This window comes from Prosopis cineraria, unplaced genomic scaffold (genome assembly GCF_029017545.1).
Source record: "Prosopis cineraria cultivar Desert tree isolate PC_DT_omini unplaced genomic scaffold, ASM2901754v1 PC10, whole genome shotgun sequence".
Lineage (NCBI taxonomy): Eukaryota > Viridiplantae > Streptophyta > Magnoliopsida > Fabales > Fabaceae > Prosopis > Prosopis cineraria.
Window position 1 is genome coordinate 32,545,054 of NW_026555341.1, and position 16,231 is coordinate 32,561,284.

The 16,231-nt window shown below is 30.0% G+C and overlaps 1 protein-coding gene across 1 annotated transcript; it reads left to right on the forward strand.

The window, feature by feature from the left end:
- The first annotated feature begins 13,616 nt into the window (after nucleotides 1-13,616).
- On the forward strand, nucleotides 13,617-15,100 carry LOC129321288 (uncharacterized). The gene is made up of 2 exons (XM_054967007.1): nucleotides 13,617-14,040; nucleotides 14,187-15,100. Exon 2 carries the CDS (start codon nucleotides 14,494-14,496, stop codon nucleotides 15,007-15,009), a length of 516 nt encoding a protein of 171 aa, XP_054822982.1. The 5' UTR covers nucleotides 13,617-14,040; nucleotides 14,187-14,493; the 3' UTR covers nucleotides 15,010-15,100.
- The last annotated feature ends 1,131 nt before the right edge of the window (nucleotides 15,101-16,231 follow it).

Below are 16,231 nucleotides of genomic sequence, written 5' to 3' on the forward strand. Positions count from 1 at the left end.
AAAAAATTAATATCAAGTAAGTCCTCTAAATTATATAGCAATAACAAGATACAATATTATTTTTTTACTCATGTAAACTATCAAAATATGATTTTGACCAACCAATTTAATTAGATACTAATAACATATCACAATCGCAACAACACCAATGAATAATTTAAAAAATTATATTTTTTTATAATATCATATTAAAATAACCAATTTAATATAATAAGTGAAATATTATTATTATTTACAAATCTTCGCACTTAGTTTATAAACTTAACTATTTCCATTTACACCTTCTCTAGAAATTTCCCAAACTTAATTAATGTATTTATCATTTATAAATGAACGCATTTTTTACACTAATGGTAAATTTTTGAAGGACTTAAAATTTTTGGAGGAAGACTTGTAATCTTCAAACAACCATAATATAAAATATTAGTAACTAATCATTGTTTTAAAAAAATTAAGTGAAACATTAATTTCATAAAAAAAATTACTATATCTTTTTAATTATGCACTCATTAAATACTCTATTTAAATATTTTAATAATGATAATTGAAATTTCAATACATATTTTTCCAAAAAATAATAAATAAAGTAGAGGAATGGTTGAAAAAGAAACTTATAAAAGTTATTTAATGTTCTATATTTTAAAACAAATAAAATTTTAAAAAAGAACTGTATATTGTAGTTCAAAAAAATTATTGTTATATCCTTTGTTTAAAAAAAAAAACAAACAAACCAAACTAAACAATCAGAGTGGTTGGACTGTTGATCATATCCGTTAATGGTTTGGTTTAGATTAAAAAATTATTTTCATGATTGAGCCAATTTGGACGAAAGTTGAGCTACTGTTAAAATAAAATCGAAGTTGAATCAAGAACTGGAGCAGTTTTAAAAAAATAGGGTGATTTTAAATATAATATTAAAAAAATTAAAAATTAGATCTGTACTAAAAACTAACTTTATTTTTGGATAATTTATATATATAAAATATGATTTAAGATCATTTTTTAATAAATATATTGACAATTATAGGTATAAATGCAAATATTATTGAGCCTACTCATATTTAATTTAACTAAAATTTAGCTATATTTACCAAGTTATAAAATTATAACTAATAATATTATAAATTTACAACCATTTTATGTCATTTATTAACATACTATAAACTTGTTTCTTATATCTATTTTATACATACATTTAATATTATTTTTATTTAATTATTATTATCACTAATACAATTGTTGGTATAGTGATTAGGCCACTAAATTAAAAATCGCTAACCTTCAATGATGGTGCAACTTTTAAAACGTTGGTTATTTCGAGAGCCAAGTCTTTTATTTCCTTGGTAAGATGTCTGATTTCTTTCCCAAAGTGTGGGCGGCAAATTCCGACATGCAGGTTACGGAATGCGTGGGCGAGACATTGCCTCAAAGGACTTCATCTTTGGCTAATTAAATACAGCGTGGGAGTGATTACCATTCACGCCTATTTAATATTTAGGGAAAATAACAATTAGGGACCCTTAGACTATTAATTACAATTAAAAACCTTAAGTTATTGAAATCTCAATAATAAATTAAGATCCTTAATTACTTGGAATTAAAAACATATAAAAATTTACAAAATTGTCACTTCGCTTGTAAAATTTTTAAAAATAATTATATTAAAATTACTATCTTAGAATGATAATATTGTTAATCTTAATTAGAAAATTAAGGTATAATAGTGAGAATTTATTGTTTTCCGGTATGAACTAAAATTTATTTTTAAAACTTTTTAATAACACTTGTAAATATGTAATAATTACTTAAAAGTTTGCTAAAGTTACTTTTGAGGGGTTTTTAGATTATTTGTATTTTTTTATTTCAAGTATGAATCATGTTCATTATTAAAATTTCAATAATTTCATATTTTTAAATATAATTAATGGCCCTAGCAGGTTCTTAATAGTCATTTTTTCTAATATTTGTGCCTTGTTAATTATCAAATTATTCAAAACCAAATGCTCTCCTCCATTCTCGCGTGCGCTGTGTTGTCTTTTATTTGCCAAAAGCGGCAGAAATGAAACTTCCGTTCCGCGTGAACAGTGTGAACAAGAAACCTGCATGGCTACTTGACAGAGATGGATCAGATCAGATCACACATGGATTTAACAATGGGGACTGAGGAAAATCAGTGCATATATCAAGTCCTCGCAAAGATTCTAATTATTTAATAGTCTCATAAAATACATAAATTAATTTTAAATCCCAAATATTTTATTTATAAATGATTAAGTTATTATATATAATTCTCAAAATATTTTTTTTTATTTAATATTTTAAGAACCAACCCAACCCTAACGCCGGAGGATGCCTGGCTACTATCACTGACAACAAAGTGCGCAGTAGCAGTCAAAGCTCTAGCGACGATTGGTTGGTTAGTTTTGAAAAGGAGAGTGGTTGCGGTGAAAATAGATGAATCAAAGACCGCTTGTTTCCTAAAAGATTTGCTGAACATTGGTCCGTTTTTACATTTTAATATACTGATAAAAAATAATATGTAATTAATTCTAAAATTATATTATATTTTAGTAAAAATATAAAAGTTTTAAATTTTACTTTTTAAAAAGAAAAATCAACTATTTTTACTCTTAGGAATTAATATATTTAATTGATCAAACTATAATAACTTGATTAAAAATAAAATACAAAATAAAATATGCCATAATGACCTCATTCAAAATTGAAGACAAACTTGCAAGTTATTTTTTCCTAAAGGAGTATTGATGATGTAGTTGTTGCCCATTTTGGTTTGATTTCTTTATTTTTGCTCGACATAATAAGTCAATAAGTAGAATTATTAATAAAGGCTAGTCTAACTTTTATAATTCTGGTTTCTAAGCGCACAAGCCCATAGCCCCATACATTTTAAATTAATCATATTTTTTAAGCTTGGTTCTCATTGACAAGGCTCAAGGTGGGCTTAAAAGCATGCATAAATTTTTTTAAAATTTTTTTTATTTAAATTGCTCAAAAGTTCTCATTCATGTGTAAAAGGACTTGGAATCATATTAAGGACCAGGTCTTTCGCGGGTAATAGATATGTGTAGAAAGTGATGAAATTGCCCTTTAGGAAAACAAGGATGAAGGCGCTGTGAACAATGAAGTTGCATGGATGGAAAATATGAGTAAAGCAGGGGATGGCGATTGAGCGTGATTCTGATTGCAGAGGCAGCGACGTAACGTTTTGAGGTAAGCTAAAGCGCAAAAGACAGGGTAACAACGGTATGCATGCATAAAGCCAAGAAGTCTCGTAGTAATTTCAGTTATTTTTTTTTTGGGTGAAAGTATTCCTTGTAATAAGAGTTTCTCAATCGTATTTAGTTTGTAATTTTAATATGATTGCTTATTATAAGATCTGGGTTCTGCTTATCATTTTTTTCCACCATGGTGGTTTCGAAAATTGTCGATGCTAAGTGAAGTTTTTGGGGTCTTTGGCGATTGATTCTAGATGCGCTAGCTTCCTAATCGCTAACTTGTTATGTTCATGTTAGTTTTTGAAACCAATGTTGGAGAAGAAGGTTTTGTTGTCAATGTTGGAGAAGAAGGACCTTTATGATGTCGGGAGTAGCCAATCTGGAAGAAGGTTTTCCCAATCGTAAGTGGTTGAGAAAATTCTATATTTCACAAACTACTCTCATATATCAAGCTCTACTTGATATAGAAACACATCTCTCGCTCTCAAATCAAGCATTTTTAAAGAACATACCTTGTATATCCAACAACTTCTCATTAAAAGGGTCATCTTGCATTTGTGGCTAAACCTTGTACCAGCTAAAAGTAAGCTATTGGCCTAAGGGTTAATTTGAACATGGTTTTCCAACAAATAAAAAACAAGGAGAGGCTTCAAAAATAATTGTGTTATTCATTGCACTAAAAAAGCACATGGGGCAAACATAAAATTTAAGCCTCTAAATTAAAGATTTGTATTAGTTATATCACATCCAATGTGATTACTTTACATTTATCTTTAGGGCTTATTTTGACTAGCTAGTCAAGCCCTTTTAAAGCCTTACAATGACAGGCACCCTAAAATCCAGTAAAAGCTGTCACCTCTTTCTAAGCCATGCAATGACAAGCACCCTGAAGCTTAATAACGACTGGCACTCCTTTTAAAGCCCTGTAACAACGGGTACCCTGGAGCCTAATAATGGTTGACACCTCTTTCAAAGCCCTATAACGGTGGCCTAATTTTGACTAGCTACTTAACCCTTTCAAAGCCTTACAATGACAGGCACCCCAAAACCCAATAACGACTGGTACCTCTTCTAAAACCTTATAATGGCAGGCACCCTAAAGCCTAGAAATGGCTGACACCCCTTTCAAAACTCTATAACAATAGGCACCTAGAAGCCTAGTAATGGATGGCAATCCCTTCAAATCACTGTAACAACTGATACCCCGAAGCCCAGTAATGACTAGAACCCTTTTTAAAGCCTTGTAATGGCAAATACCTTAAAGTCCAGTAATGGTTGGCACCCCTTTCAAAGTCTTGCAACGACAAGCACCCAGTAATGGCTAGTATCTTTTTCAAAGCCTTGTAACGAACGCTGAAGCCCATTAATGGTTGGCATCTCTTTTAAAGCTCTATAACAATGGAACCTCAAAGCCCAATAACAATTGGCACCTTTTTCAAGGCTCAATAATGACTAGCACCCCATTCAAAGCCCTATAATGTAAGCACTTAGAAGCCTTGTAACGGCTAGCACCCCTTTTAAAATCCTATAATGACTGGAACCTTTTCGAAGCCTAGTAACGATTGGCAGTTCTTTCAAAGCCCTATAACGACAGGCACTCCAAAGTCAAATTACGGCCAATACCCCCTTCAAAACCTTATAAAGGCAGGCACCGTAAAGCTTAATAATGACTGGTACCCTTTTGAAAGCAGTATAGCAGTAGGCACCCTAAAGTCTAATAATGACTAGCACCCTTTTTAAAGTCATGTAATGGCTGGCACCCTTTTTGAATTCTAGTAATAGTTGACACTCTTTTCAAAGCTCGGTAATAGTAAGCACTACAAAGCCCAGTAACAACTGGCACTCCTTTGAAATTCTTGTAACGACAGGCACCTCAAAGCCTGGTAACAATTGACTCCCCCTTCAAAGCTCTGTAATGGCAAACACTCTTAAGCCCCGTAATGGCTAGCACCTCTTTTAAAGCCTAGTAATGACTGGCACCCCTTTCAAAGCCCTACAATGGCAAGCACCTCAAAGTCTAGTAATGGCTAGTACCTCTTTGAAAGCTCAATACCAACTGGCACCATTTTTTTCAAAGTCCAACAAACTATTAGCACCATTTGTCTTAAAGCCCAGTAACAGCTGGCACCATTCTTTTCAAAGTTCAACAACCATTGGCACCATTCTTCTTAAAGCCCAGTAACAGCTGGCATCTTTTTTTCCTATAATCATTCACATTATTCTTTTAAATGCTTTGTCTCATCAGATGCATTACCTCCACTAAAGCCCTATAAAAATAGGCACATCACTTTCGCCTATTGTTACTAATGGCACCTAAGTCCTGCATCATGATAGGCATATTTTTTTCTCAATCTTCTTTCATTCTCCTATCTTCCACCGAGGGGCATGGACAGTACATTTGTGTCCGAACCTCTTTTAATTCTTATGATAGCATTAAGGGTTCACATCTTTTATTCATGGCAGTTGGATGTTTGACCATATAAAATATGTGTTTTTATCTTTACTTTCTTATTAGGTAAGAGTATCAAAAAAATACAGTCATTACCCTCACTTGTGAAACACATAAAGAGGGATAACTATGAACATCATATTTTTTCTAGGCTTTTAAATGTAAATTAGAAATAAATGAAAAGCCCAACAAAATTAAGTTAAACAAATAAAGTGAAAAAGGAAAAATAGGGTTTTATATAAAAATAAAAAATAAAACAATACCTTAATAACTTTAAAAGAAAACTTTTTTAATTGACTCCCAATTCCCCTCAATTTTGTTTCTATCAAATTAAATGTCTTTGATGAAAATTTGAAATAATGAAGAAAATTCAAAATAGAACTTGCCTTAATATGCTTGATTCTGTCATTAACAGAAAAAAAAAAATCCCAGTTAGTGCCTATAAAAAGAATAGCAAAGAAGATTAGGGGATGGGATAAATTGAGAGAAAAAATTGGAAGGGAGATGAAAAGAGTGCAAGAAAAAAAATTGAGGTTAAACAGTGAAGCAAAGCACATAATAGTCCCTATGTATGTTGTTATCATACACATTAATTCTTGTTCATTTGTCCCATCAGTGAACATTTGATCTCTGATAAATTTCAATATTTTATTAAACTTATTGGTGTTTTTAATGTAATTAAAAGTCATTTATTTGAATTTTGTTAGCAAAAATATGATTAAGTAGATGAATGTGTGTGAAAATGGGCTTGAAAATGTGTTAGAAGTTAGTGAACCAATTCTAGCATTAATTCTAAGTTTTATACATGCAGGGAGGCTCAATTCAGGGGCCCAAAGAAGAAAAGTTTAGAGCCTGAGTCAAAGAAATTAAATATAAAAAAAAATCTGAACAGGTCATGTTCGCTGCAGCGAAAATGCATTTCACTACAGCGAAGCACGATTTTAGTAAAACGCATAGTTTTGATTATTAATGAACTTTTAGGGCTTGGGCATCTCATTTTGTGCATTCTTCACCTCCAGCAGCTACAGAACATCCAGGAAGTGGGAAAAGATCTAAAGAAGGGTTGGAGAAGATTGGGTTTGGTGAAAAATCAAGGATTTTGCTCAAAATTGATTCAATTAAGCTTTTCTTCTCCTTCTTCTCTTTACTTTTCTATATATATTATTGATTTTGTTGTCATGAAAGTCATGTGTGGCTGATTTTCTCTTAATCTAGGGTAGCTATGAACTGATTCTTGGATCAGAGTAGGTTTGAACCATTTATTTAAGTTTAATATTAGTTTTGTTTACTTAATCGTATGCTTATTTGTCTACTTAATGCTTGGCTATCATTGAGTATGAATTTGGGAGTTTAGGTTTTACCTTAGAAGAGAAAAATCTAAATTTAACCATTAGATTGAGTAATGTGTGATTAGAATTTATTCTAATTCACCATTAGGATAGGAATATACCTATTGGACCCATATAATCACATTAGAGTGAATTTGTGCCATTTTGCCTCTTGGGTAATTGTGTTAGAAATAGCAAATTAATTCAAAAGAGGGGTGTAATTAATCAAAAGATAATTATTTCTATTAATACTCTAGATTAATAAATTAATATTAAGTGAATTTATTTAGGTAATTACATGCTCTATAAATTAAAGAAGGGATTAGCCACCCTAAATTGTCTTGATTATTTGTGGTTGTTGGAATTTTAATTTTAGTGCATGTTTCTAACCTCAATCCTTATTTTGCGAAAAAAATCAAATCCAATTCATGCCTTGCTCAACTTAAATGAAAACAGGAACTTTATTATCTAGTTACCAATTAACTTAATTCTTTGTGGGATTGATATTGATTTTTCACTTACTAATTACGAACCGTACTCTTGCAAAATTCAATACATATTTATGTGCATCAATCTCCAATGATTAGCTACCACTTTTTCCTTCTTTCAATAAGAAGTGATTATGCTTGAATGCAAGTAAGGCTGTAAAGTACGTGTAGCATATGAATTCATTGCGTTGGAGCTGACATAGGTCTTAAATCTTGTGTATGATTTGTTTCTTTGTTGTGATCATTTTAAAATAAAAACCTAAAAGTGGCCGGCCACATGCTTGAACTCTATTACTTTTGAATCTATCTTTGTGTTAGACTCTCATTGATTGACATTGAGATTGCTTTGCTTTTATCCTTTGATGGCCATTAATTATAATATATCTTGATGAGAATACATGTGCATTTACGTGATGTAGATTAATAAGATGGGAATATAATTGCTTTTTCTTAGATATGTTCCTACTTCATTGTATTGTCAACAATAAAAGAAGCAGAGCATGATTTTTAAATTAGTTTATGATTGCAATTTTATTAATTTTTATGAGTGGTACTAAATCACCATAGATATTTTGATGCATCGTGAATGATACTAAATCATCACAATCATCAAATAAAGGAAACTCTCTTGAAAATAATAAATTTTTTAGCATATTTTAGGTTATGGCATGAGTGATATTAAATCACCATGGATCTCTAAAAATGTCTATCAAAATTACCTTATTAAACTATTTTCTAGAAAATAATTCTTGAAAATTCCTTTTATTTCTTTAAGATTTGCCATTAGTGATACTAAATTATCATGTGCACCTAATATGTCAACCGACAAACTGTAAGTGATACTAAATTATCGCAGGTTCCAATATTAGTTATTTTTCTCTTACCCAAAGGTACTTCATTGCAACAAATTGTTATTTAAAAAATAAACATAATAACATAACCTAAAATATCAATCTTTTCATAAAAGAAATCAATTAAAAGAATTTAAAAAACTTAAATAATATTATTTCAAACTATATGAATTTTGATCCCCATCACAGGATACATAGGTCTTAGGCTTTGATCCTAAGTCAAGTCCTCTTATATAAATAAATAATTTGTTTTCATTTTTTAACCTTCATTTTTGCATGTGATTAAAAGGTAATCAAGATAGTATTTAAAGGCCAATTAATTTTGCGCAATCAACTTAGGGTAACCATTCTTATGAACAGGTGTCTTGAGATACTTAACACCTTCCTCACACACAATCAATTTTCAAACCTTTTTCGCAAACCATCCTCTTCTATTATACAGTTTTCCAAGCTTTCTAAAAAGTTTGGTGTCAATGCCTATTTTCACACATTTATCGACCTTTTGTCATTGGGAAAGTCACAATTCAGGCACAACAATGATGAATGTGAATAATTATAAATTTAATTGTGGATTTATGTTGAATGCTGTCAAGCATGCTTGTAGCTTGGATAAATATTATTGCTAGTATTTCTTTTCAAGCATGCTTGTCAATGCAGATTAATAATATTTATTTTATGAAAATTGTATATTATTGAAGAATAGTTTATTTTTTTCAAGTATGCTTGTAAATTGAGTTAGTTAAATGAGATATTTTTATTTCTTTTCAAGCATGTTTGTATGTGATATAAATGTTGTATATGTGAAGTATGCATTGGGGAATGGTTGATGAAGAGTTGATGTATAAATGAATTAATGACCATGTGGTTTGCCTCCACTATGCGCACAGTAGTTGGCCTCTTTTAAAGCCTCGTTCCTCAATACTTACCTGTCCAAGTTACTGAACGAGAAATATGGCATAGTGACACCTCTTGTTGGGTCAAGACATTTATTAAATAAATATTTAAATATTTATGATAGGATCTGACATTTGCCAGCTTTAGTAAGCCTAAACTTTTATCGAATGAAATATTTATTTTTAAATTTTTTTATCTACCACAGTAGACTATTTTCTATCATGGTAGAGTATGAGTTATGGCTTTAAATAGTAAGGGCAACTTTTGTAACTTTGATAGCTTTTTTAAATAGCTTTATCATTTCTAGTAAGGCTAGCTTTTTAAATATCTATTTACTAGATGAATTTTTAGAAATATAATAGTTTCCTAAAATATAAATTAACTCTTTTCCTTTATGATAATCTTTTTAAAAATAAATTTGAGAATTGGCTTTAAAATTTTATACAATAATAATTATTTTTATTAGTGTAAATATTTTTTTACTACCATGACGTTTGATTAGGTTTTTTTTTCTTTTTTCTGGTTAGTTAAATTAGGTTGTTACACTTTTACCGCTCCCCATATAATTTATACTAGATGGAGACGCCATTGCAGTAAAAACATATTAATGATGCATTTGTTGACTAGTTTGGTTTTATTATTTATTGTAGCTTGACGCAACAAGTGAACAAGACAACGACCATTTAGACTTGTTTATATTGACCAGTTATGCTGATGAGATAGATGGTATTATAATCCACTATCTGTGATTCTCTCTCTCTCTCTCTCTCTCTCTCTCTCTCTCTCTCTCTATATATATATATATATATATATATATATTCTTATGCTCCAAATTGGTTTGCTCAGAGAGGCTATGAATATATGAAGAGTGGTTTGTATGAAATATAGTTTGATTCCATCTTGTATTAATAAATCGCAGGAGAGATAACCTTCTCATGGATAAATAAAGCTATATTTAGGAACTCGCTAGCATCAAGGTATATCTTAGGAGTTAAATTATTAGTACTTAGAGAGATATTTACAAATAATCTTCTAACAATTTTCAAATCAATAATGAAATTTAAACTCATCATGACCTAACTTGTGGCTTACGCACTGTGTCTAAACTAATTGGTAGAGCTGGTAATTTAGGTCAAGCCTAACGGGGTCAACCCGAACCGACCCGAAAAATTTAGGCTCGAGCCCGAATAAAATAATAATTTTTTATTTTTCAGACCTATTCGGGCGGCCCGAATAGGCCTAAGAAATTCAGGCCAAGCATGATGAGTTCAGGGCTTGGCCCGAATACCCGAATAGAAAAAAATATTTTTTAAAAAAATATATAATATAATAAATATTAATTAGTTTTAAGTTTTATATCATTTTATTTTAAAATACCATATATTTGAGTGTATTATTATAGTTATTTTAAAAAAAAAATTATTATATTTTTCAATTTTTATAATTTTAATCAAATGAAATATCTCAAAATAATAATTAAAATATATTTTAATATTAATTTTTATACTTTAAGACTCAATCTTTTTTTTTTTGAAAAATTGAGTCATATACAATTATCCAAAAAATTATATTTTATATTTTTATAAAATAAAATAATTATTTTTAAATTAAAAATAATTTTAAAAATAAAATTTGGGCATGTACAAATTCCAGCTCTACTACTAAACAAACATAATAAATAAACTAATATTTTTAGATAATTATTTGATTATCAATCACATCAGACTTAGTTAAAAATTAATAATGAACTGAAGTAAATATTCTTTGTATATAGGACTTAAACAATATAAAAAGGTTAAAGAAAAAATTTTAAAAATAGTACTTTATCCATAATTAAATAATTTTGTTTTGTATAATATAATTATGGCTATTTTCTCATATTCTTAAAAATAAAAAGTATAATTTATCTAATAGTTGTTAAAATTTTTGAACTAATTAGGACAATAATTTTAAATTAGTAGTCTAACCATAATTGAATTGAGATTAACTTAATCATAATTAAAATAATATAATTCAATTAAAATATATAAATATTTTTATATAACCATGATAAGAGAAATATTTAAATAAATAAGACATCAATTTATAAGTAAAGGAAACATTTATGAATAAATTGCACATAATACAATAAATAGTAATAAAGCTACTTAAGTATTTAACTACAAAGTTAATAAGCTATTATTTTTTATTCCTTTTAAGTTAAAAAATATTTCCTGCTTAATAAAATTATTTAAAAATTAAAATTGATTAAAAAATAAAAAAATATTTTTAAAAAAGTTTTGGGTATTCAGGCCGGCCCGAATAAGCCCGAAACCCGAAGGTGTTAGGGCCGGGCTTGACTATATGGGCTTTTTAGAAAGAGTAAGATTCTCTAAGCTCGATCCAAATAAGCCCGACCCGAATTGAACCCAATCCAAATAAGCTCGATCCATCTGAATTACCGGCTCTATTAATTGGACCAATTTTTATTGGTGTGTGTGTGTCAATCACGTGTGGATATATAAAATGCGTCGAGAAAGAAAGTCACAGAGAAGCAGTTTTTTCTTTTCAAAGTTATCTCTGTTTTTTTTTAAATCATCAAATTTATAATGAGTTCCATTCATTGATATCAAAGATTTGAAATTTCCTTGGAGTTTGATGGAGAAGTGGCAAACAGATTTAATAAATCCAATGATAAATACAATGTCTCAGTCAATTTGATGTGTGTAAGTTCAAAAGGTACTTCGTTTTATTATGAGATGTTGCTGGTAGGTTAGTTGTTTATTTAATGATTTATGATTTAAAATATTAAATATTTCCTATTGGTTAATCCACCAAACTGATTCTCAAAATGCTGGTTAACATTAAATTAAAATAAAACTAAAATGAGAACTCATGTTTTGCACAAAATTTAACACACGACCTACACTGTTTGCGATTATAATAAGTAGCTGGAATATTTTTAAAACAAAAAAAAACAAAAGGTTTAATGATTATTCACATCATATGCTTTATCCTTTTTAATATTATACTTTTTCCATCATAAATTATAAAATACTTTTAAACAAAATTTTACATATCAATAAAACTCATTAAATATATTTTACAACTTTATTTTTTTAAGATAAAAATATCCTTCGTTTAATACTTCATTGATAAAAGAATATTGAAGAAAGAGAATATATGAAAGGGATAATATTAAAAAACTATCATTAATGAAATATTGAAGAAATAAAATATATAGGAAGGGTAATATTAAAAACTATCATTAATAAAACTTTATTTTTATTAAAGTATCTTATATTTTGAGACGCCGAATCTTTTCTAAAAATATCTTATAATTTGGAACAGAGGAAGTAAGACATTTTTAATCAAATTATACCTCCCAATAAAGTTAATTAATTATCTTTAAAATTACAAATTCTTTTCATATTTATATTTATTTAATAGGGTGTCTTAATTAAAAAAAATTATTAATTACATCCTCTAATTAAGGGCCTTTTAAATCTTAAAAGGTTCCAAAATACCTTCTATTTGTAACATAATATTTTAAAAAAATTCCTTATAATACGCACAAAGTAGTATTCTTAAATTGATCCTTTCAAGAATTTCTCCAATTCATTAGCTAGCTTCTTATCATATTTATATTATTAAAACAAAAAGTATTTGATTTGTCAAGTACTTCATTTAGACTACAATATGCTCCCTTCATTAAAAAATATAAGACATTTTTAATCAAATTTTATCTCTAATAAAGTTCTTACCTACTTTCAAACTAATCTTATTTTTTTTATATTTATCCCTATTAACTATCCTATAATAAATATAAATTCACCATCAATAGGGGCACTTTTGAAAAAAGATAATGATTACACCTTGAAAAAATAAAAATGTCTTATATTTTTTAACATTCAACTTTTTAAAAAATGCTTTATATTTTTATATTTTTAAAAGGAGGGAATATGTCATTTTTTAAAAAACTAATGTAATTATTACATAAATTTTATGTCTTTTTAACATTTATACTTGTTTTAATGAAACTAATGTAATTGATGATGGTAATTTAAATATTTTATTTAAATATATTGATGAAAAGATATGAATATTTTTAATAATTTAAGTTAATTAATAATTATTTATATTATAGCTAGGAAGAGTATTCAAATGTAATCATTGCGATAATGCTTCCATTACACGTATCTTTGACCTTTAACCAATCAAGTACAACGTGGTGATTCTTCATTCATTATTCAATCTCATCCTGTTGACTTTTATTTGCCAAAAGACAAACAAGTGAAACTTCCACGCAGGTTCTTCTATAATTATGAACCGTTTGGACAAGAAACCTGCGGGCTCTAGCTGACAGATTTGTAACAAATCACACACAGAATCATTAATAATACCATCAAGCACACAACCCCAACAATCTAAATCAATCACAGAACGCAAGCATCCACAAACAAGGGAAGGAGAGAGAGATCAGAGAGAGACAGAGAGAAAATGTACGTAACAAGACCTCGATCTTTATACAAAAGGGATCCTGAAGCTCTTTTGCATCAACCAGAGGGACCAAATTCAAGCTACCTAGTCCTTCAAGACGGAGAAGCTAAGAATTATGGATGTTTTGGTTTATGCAAGAAAGGCATCGGACACCTGCCATTTCCACAGAACAGAAACTTAGGTGTTGTTTATATACGGAGTGATGGAGAAGACATCGACATGGATCGCGATCCAGTTATGTTACATTCCTCTTCTTAATCAGCCTTTGTCTTCTAATCGCTACTAGGTCATTCGAAGGGAAGGGAAGCGTCAAGGGTATGCTTGACTTCTTTTTTTTCTCATGTTACACAAATATCTGATATTATTGGATAAAGTTTTTCCCCTGTTTCTCAAATCATATGGTGCTCAGTTTTTCCCTTTATTCCATGAACCTGGCTTATTGGTCTATCACTCCTGTGCAGCGAAGCAAGCACGTCTTCAAAGGAAGACGACGTGGGAACATGTTTGTGTTGCACTTGCATCAACGACGTCAAATCAAGACCTCTAAATCCGTCGGATGAATATCAACAATTTGAGATATGTGAAAAAGAGGGGGGGATTTCAAGCCAAGTCTATTGTCTCAGATGGGTTTGCTCCAAGGGGGAGAAAAGGTTGGAATCTGTCCACCAAGACACCACGCCATTACCAATTGGGTGAAGTTCTCGGCATCAACCCCACCTTGAGAGCCCAATTGCCACCGGATCACTCCAAGCCAGTGGTCGTTGGAAAATGGTACAGCCTTTCATATTCGTGAAGGAAGAAGGAGTGAGTCTAAAGGAACAAATGAAGAGGTCAGTGTTCTATGAAATGACACTTGAAAGGAGGTGGGACAGAGTTTTCTCTGAGGAAAACAGTGGGAATAGTAATGAAGTGCTTGTGGATGTTGTGGTGAAAACTGAAGTTGCAGGGCGGGGAGATGGTGGAGAAGCTGTTTGGGAGGAAGAAAAAGTTGGAGAAGAGGGTGTGATGTGGTTTAGGAGTCTGGAGAGAGGAGAGAGAAAGCTAGGGCCGAGCATGGCCATCATAGAGAGAATGAGATGGGAGGAAGAGAGAGCTGATTGGGAGGGAAAGAATAATGAGAGGAAACAAGTGAGATTTGGAAGAGTGGAAAAGTTTGAGGGAATGTGGAGGAATTTTGGATTCTATGTGTTGGTGGAAAGCTTTGTGTTGAAGAGAATGGATGGAAGCATTGTGTTAACTTGTGATTTTAGACACTCAAATCATGTCAAGTGCACTTGGGAGTAAACTAGTAGTAATTATCATTATAATTATAATATTATATGTATTTGATTTCTAAAGTGTTTGTTGATTAGTTTGGTTTGATTATTTATTTTAACTTGACAATAACTACACACACATATATAAAGAGAGACTCATTTATAACAAGTTTTGTTGATAAGATGGGTTGGCTTTTTAGCAGGCAATTTGGTGATCCACTTGTCATTCTATCCTTATACTGCTATGCGATTTTCTAAGAGAGATTGAAATGTATGAAGAGTTTGAATTAGTGGTTTGTATGAATTAGAGTTTGATTCCATCTAACTGTTGTGTATTTAAAAATTGCAGAAGTGATAACCTTCTTATAGATAAAGATAAATCCATTCACATGTTGGATACAATGTCAAGATAGAAAAGACAAAGAGAAGTGGGGGTTTTTTTTTTTTTTTTTAAGTTATCTCTTGTTCTTCATTGTCAAATTTATAATGAGTTCAGTAGCAGTGGATGTGGTGGAATTATCTAGGACCATCAAAAAAACTGAATCAAAAGACACAACTGTAAGCTTACAAATGATAGTGGAGTTAATGGCTATCATTCATGTACTACTACTTTGCTCGAATGCTAGCCTATGTGCAGTTGATATATGTTGCGATTGCATTGAGGCTATTAATTTAATTATTAAAGAATGTCAACCATTACACCTCTTTGGTGATGTAACAGAGGATGTTCGTTTTTTGCTTCACAAGGATTAAAGCGTACTCATGCATTATGTTAGTAGATGATATAATACCTATGCTAATCACCTTGTTAAAATGTCTCATAGACTATATGTGAGCTTTTACATCTTTAATCATTTCCCATCTTTATTACAAGAGGTGATAGATGACGAGAGTGGTTCAATAAGTTATATATTGTTGATGTAATCTCGTTTTAATTAGGAGTGCATTTCTTCATAAAAAAAAAAATTTAATGTGTTCCATTGACTCACATCAAAGAGTTGAAATTTCCTTAGAGTTTTAGTGTAAATAGTTTGAACTAGAAAACTAGAGAAGTAGCAAAGTGATTTAAGAAATCCTATGATGAATAAAATGTTTCACTCAAACAATGTGTATCGGTTGAAAAAGTATTTTGTTCTGTTCCTAGATGTTGTTCGTATATATTTGAGAGTTAGAATAAAATGGAATGGATCGTCAATAATAAAATGAAAGAGAATTTACTATTGTTTAAAAATTATATCAGAGAAAAAAAT

What these genes read in the sequence shown, in the direction of transcription:
- LOC129321288 (XM_054967007.1), top strand. Translation starts at nt 14,494, where the DNA reads ATGGTACAGCCTTTCATATTCGTGAAGGAAGAAGGAGTGAGTCTAAAG.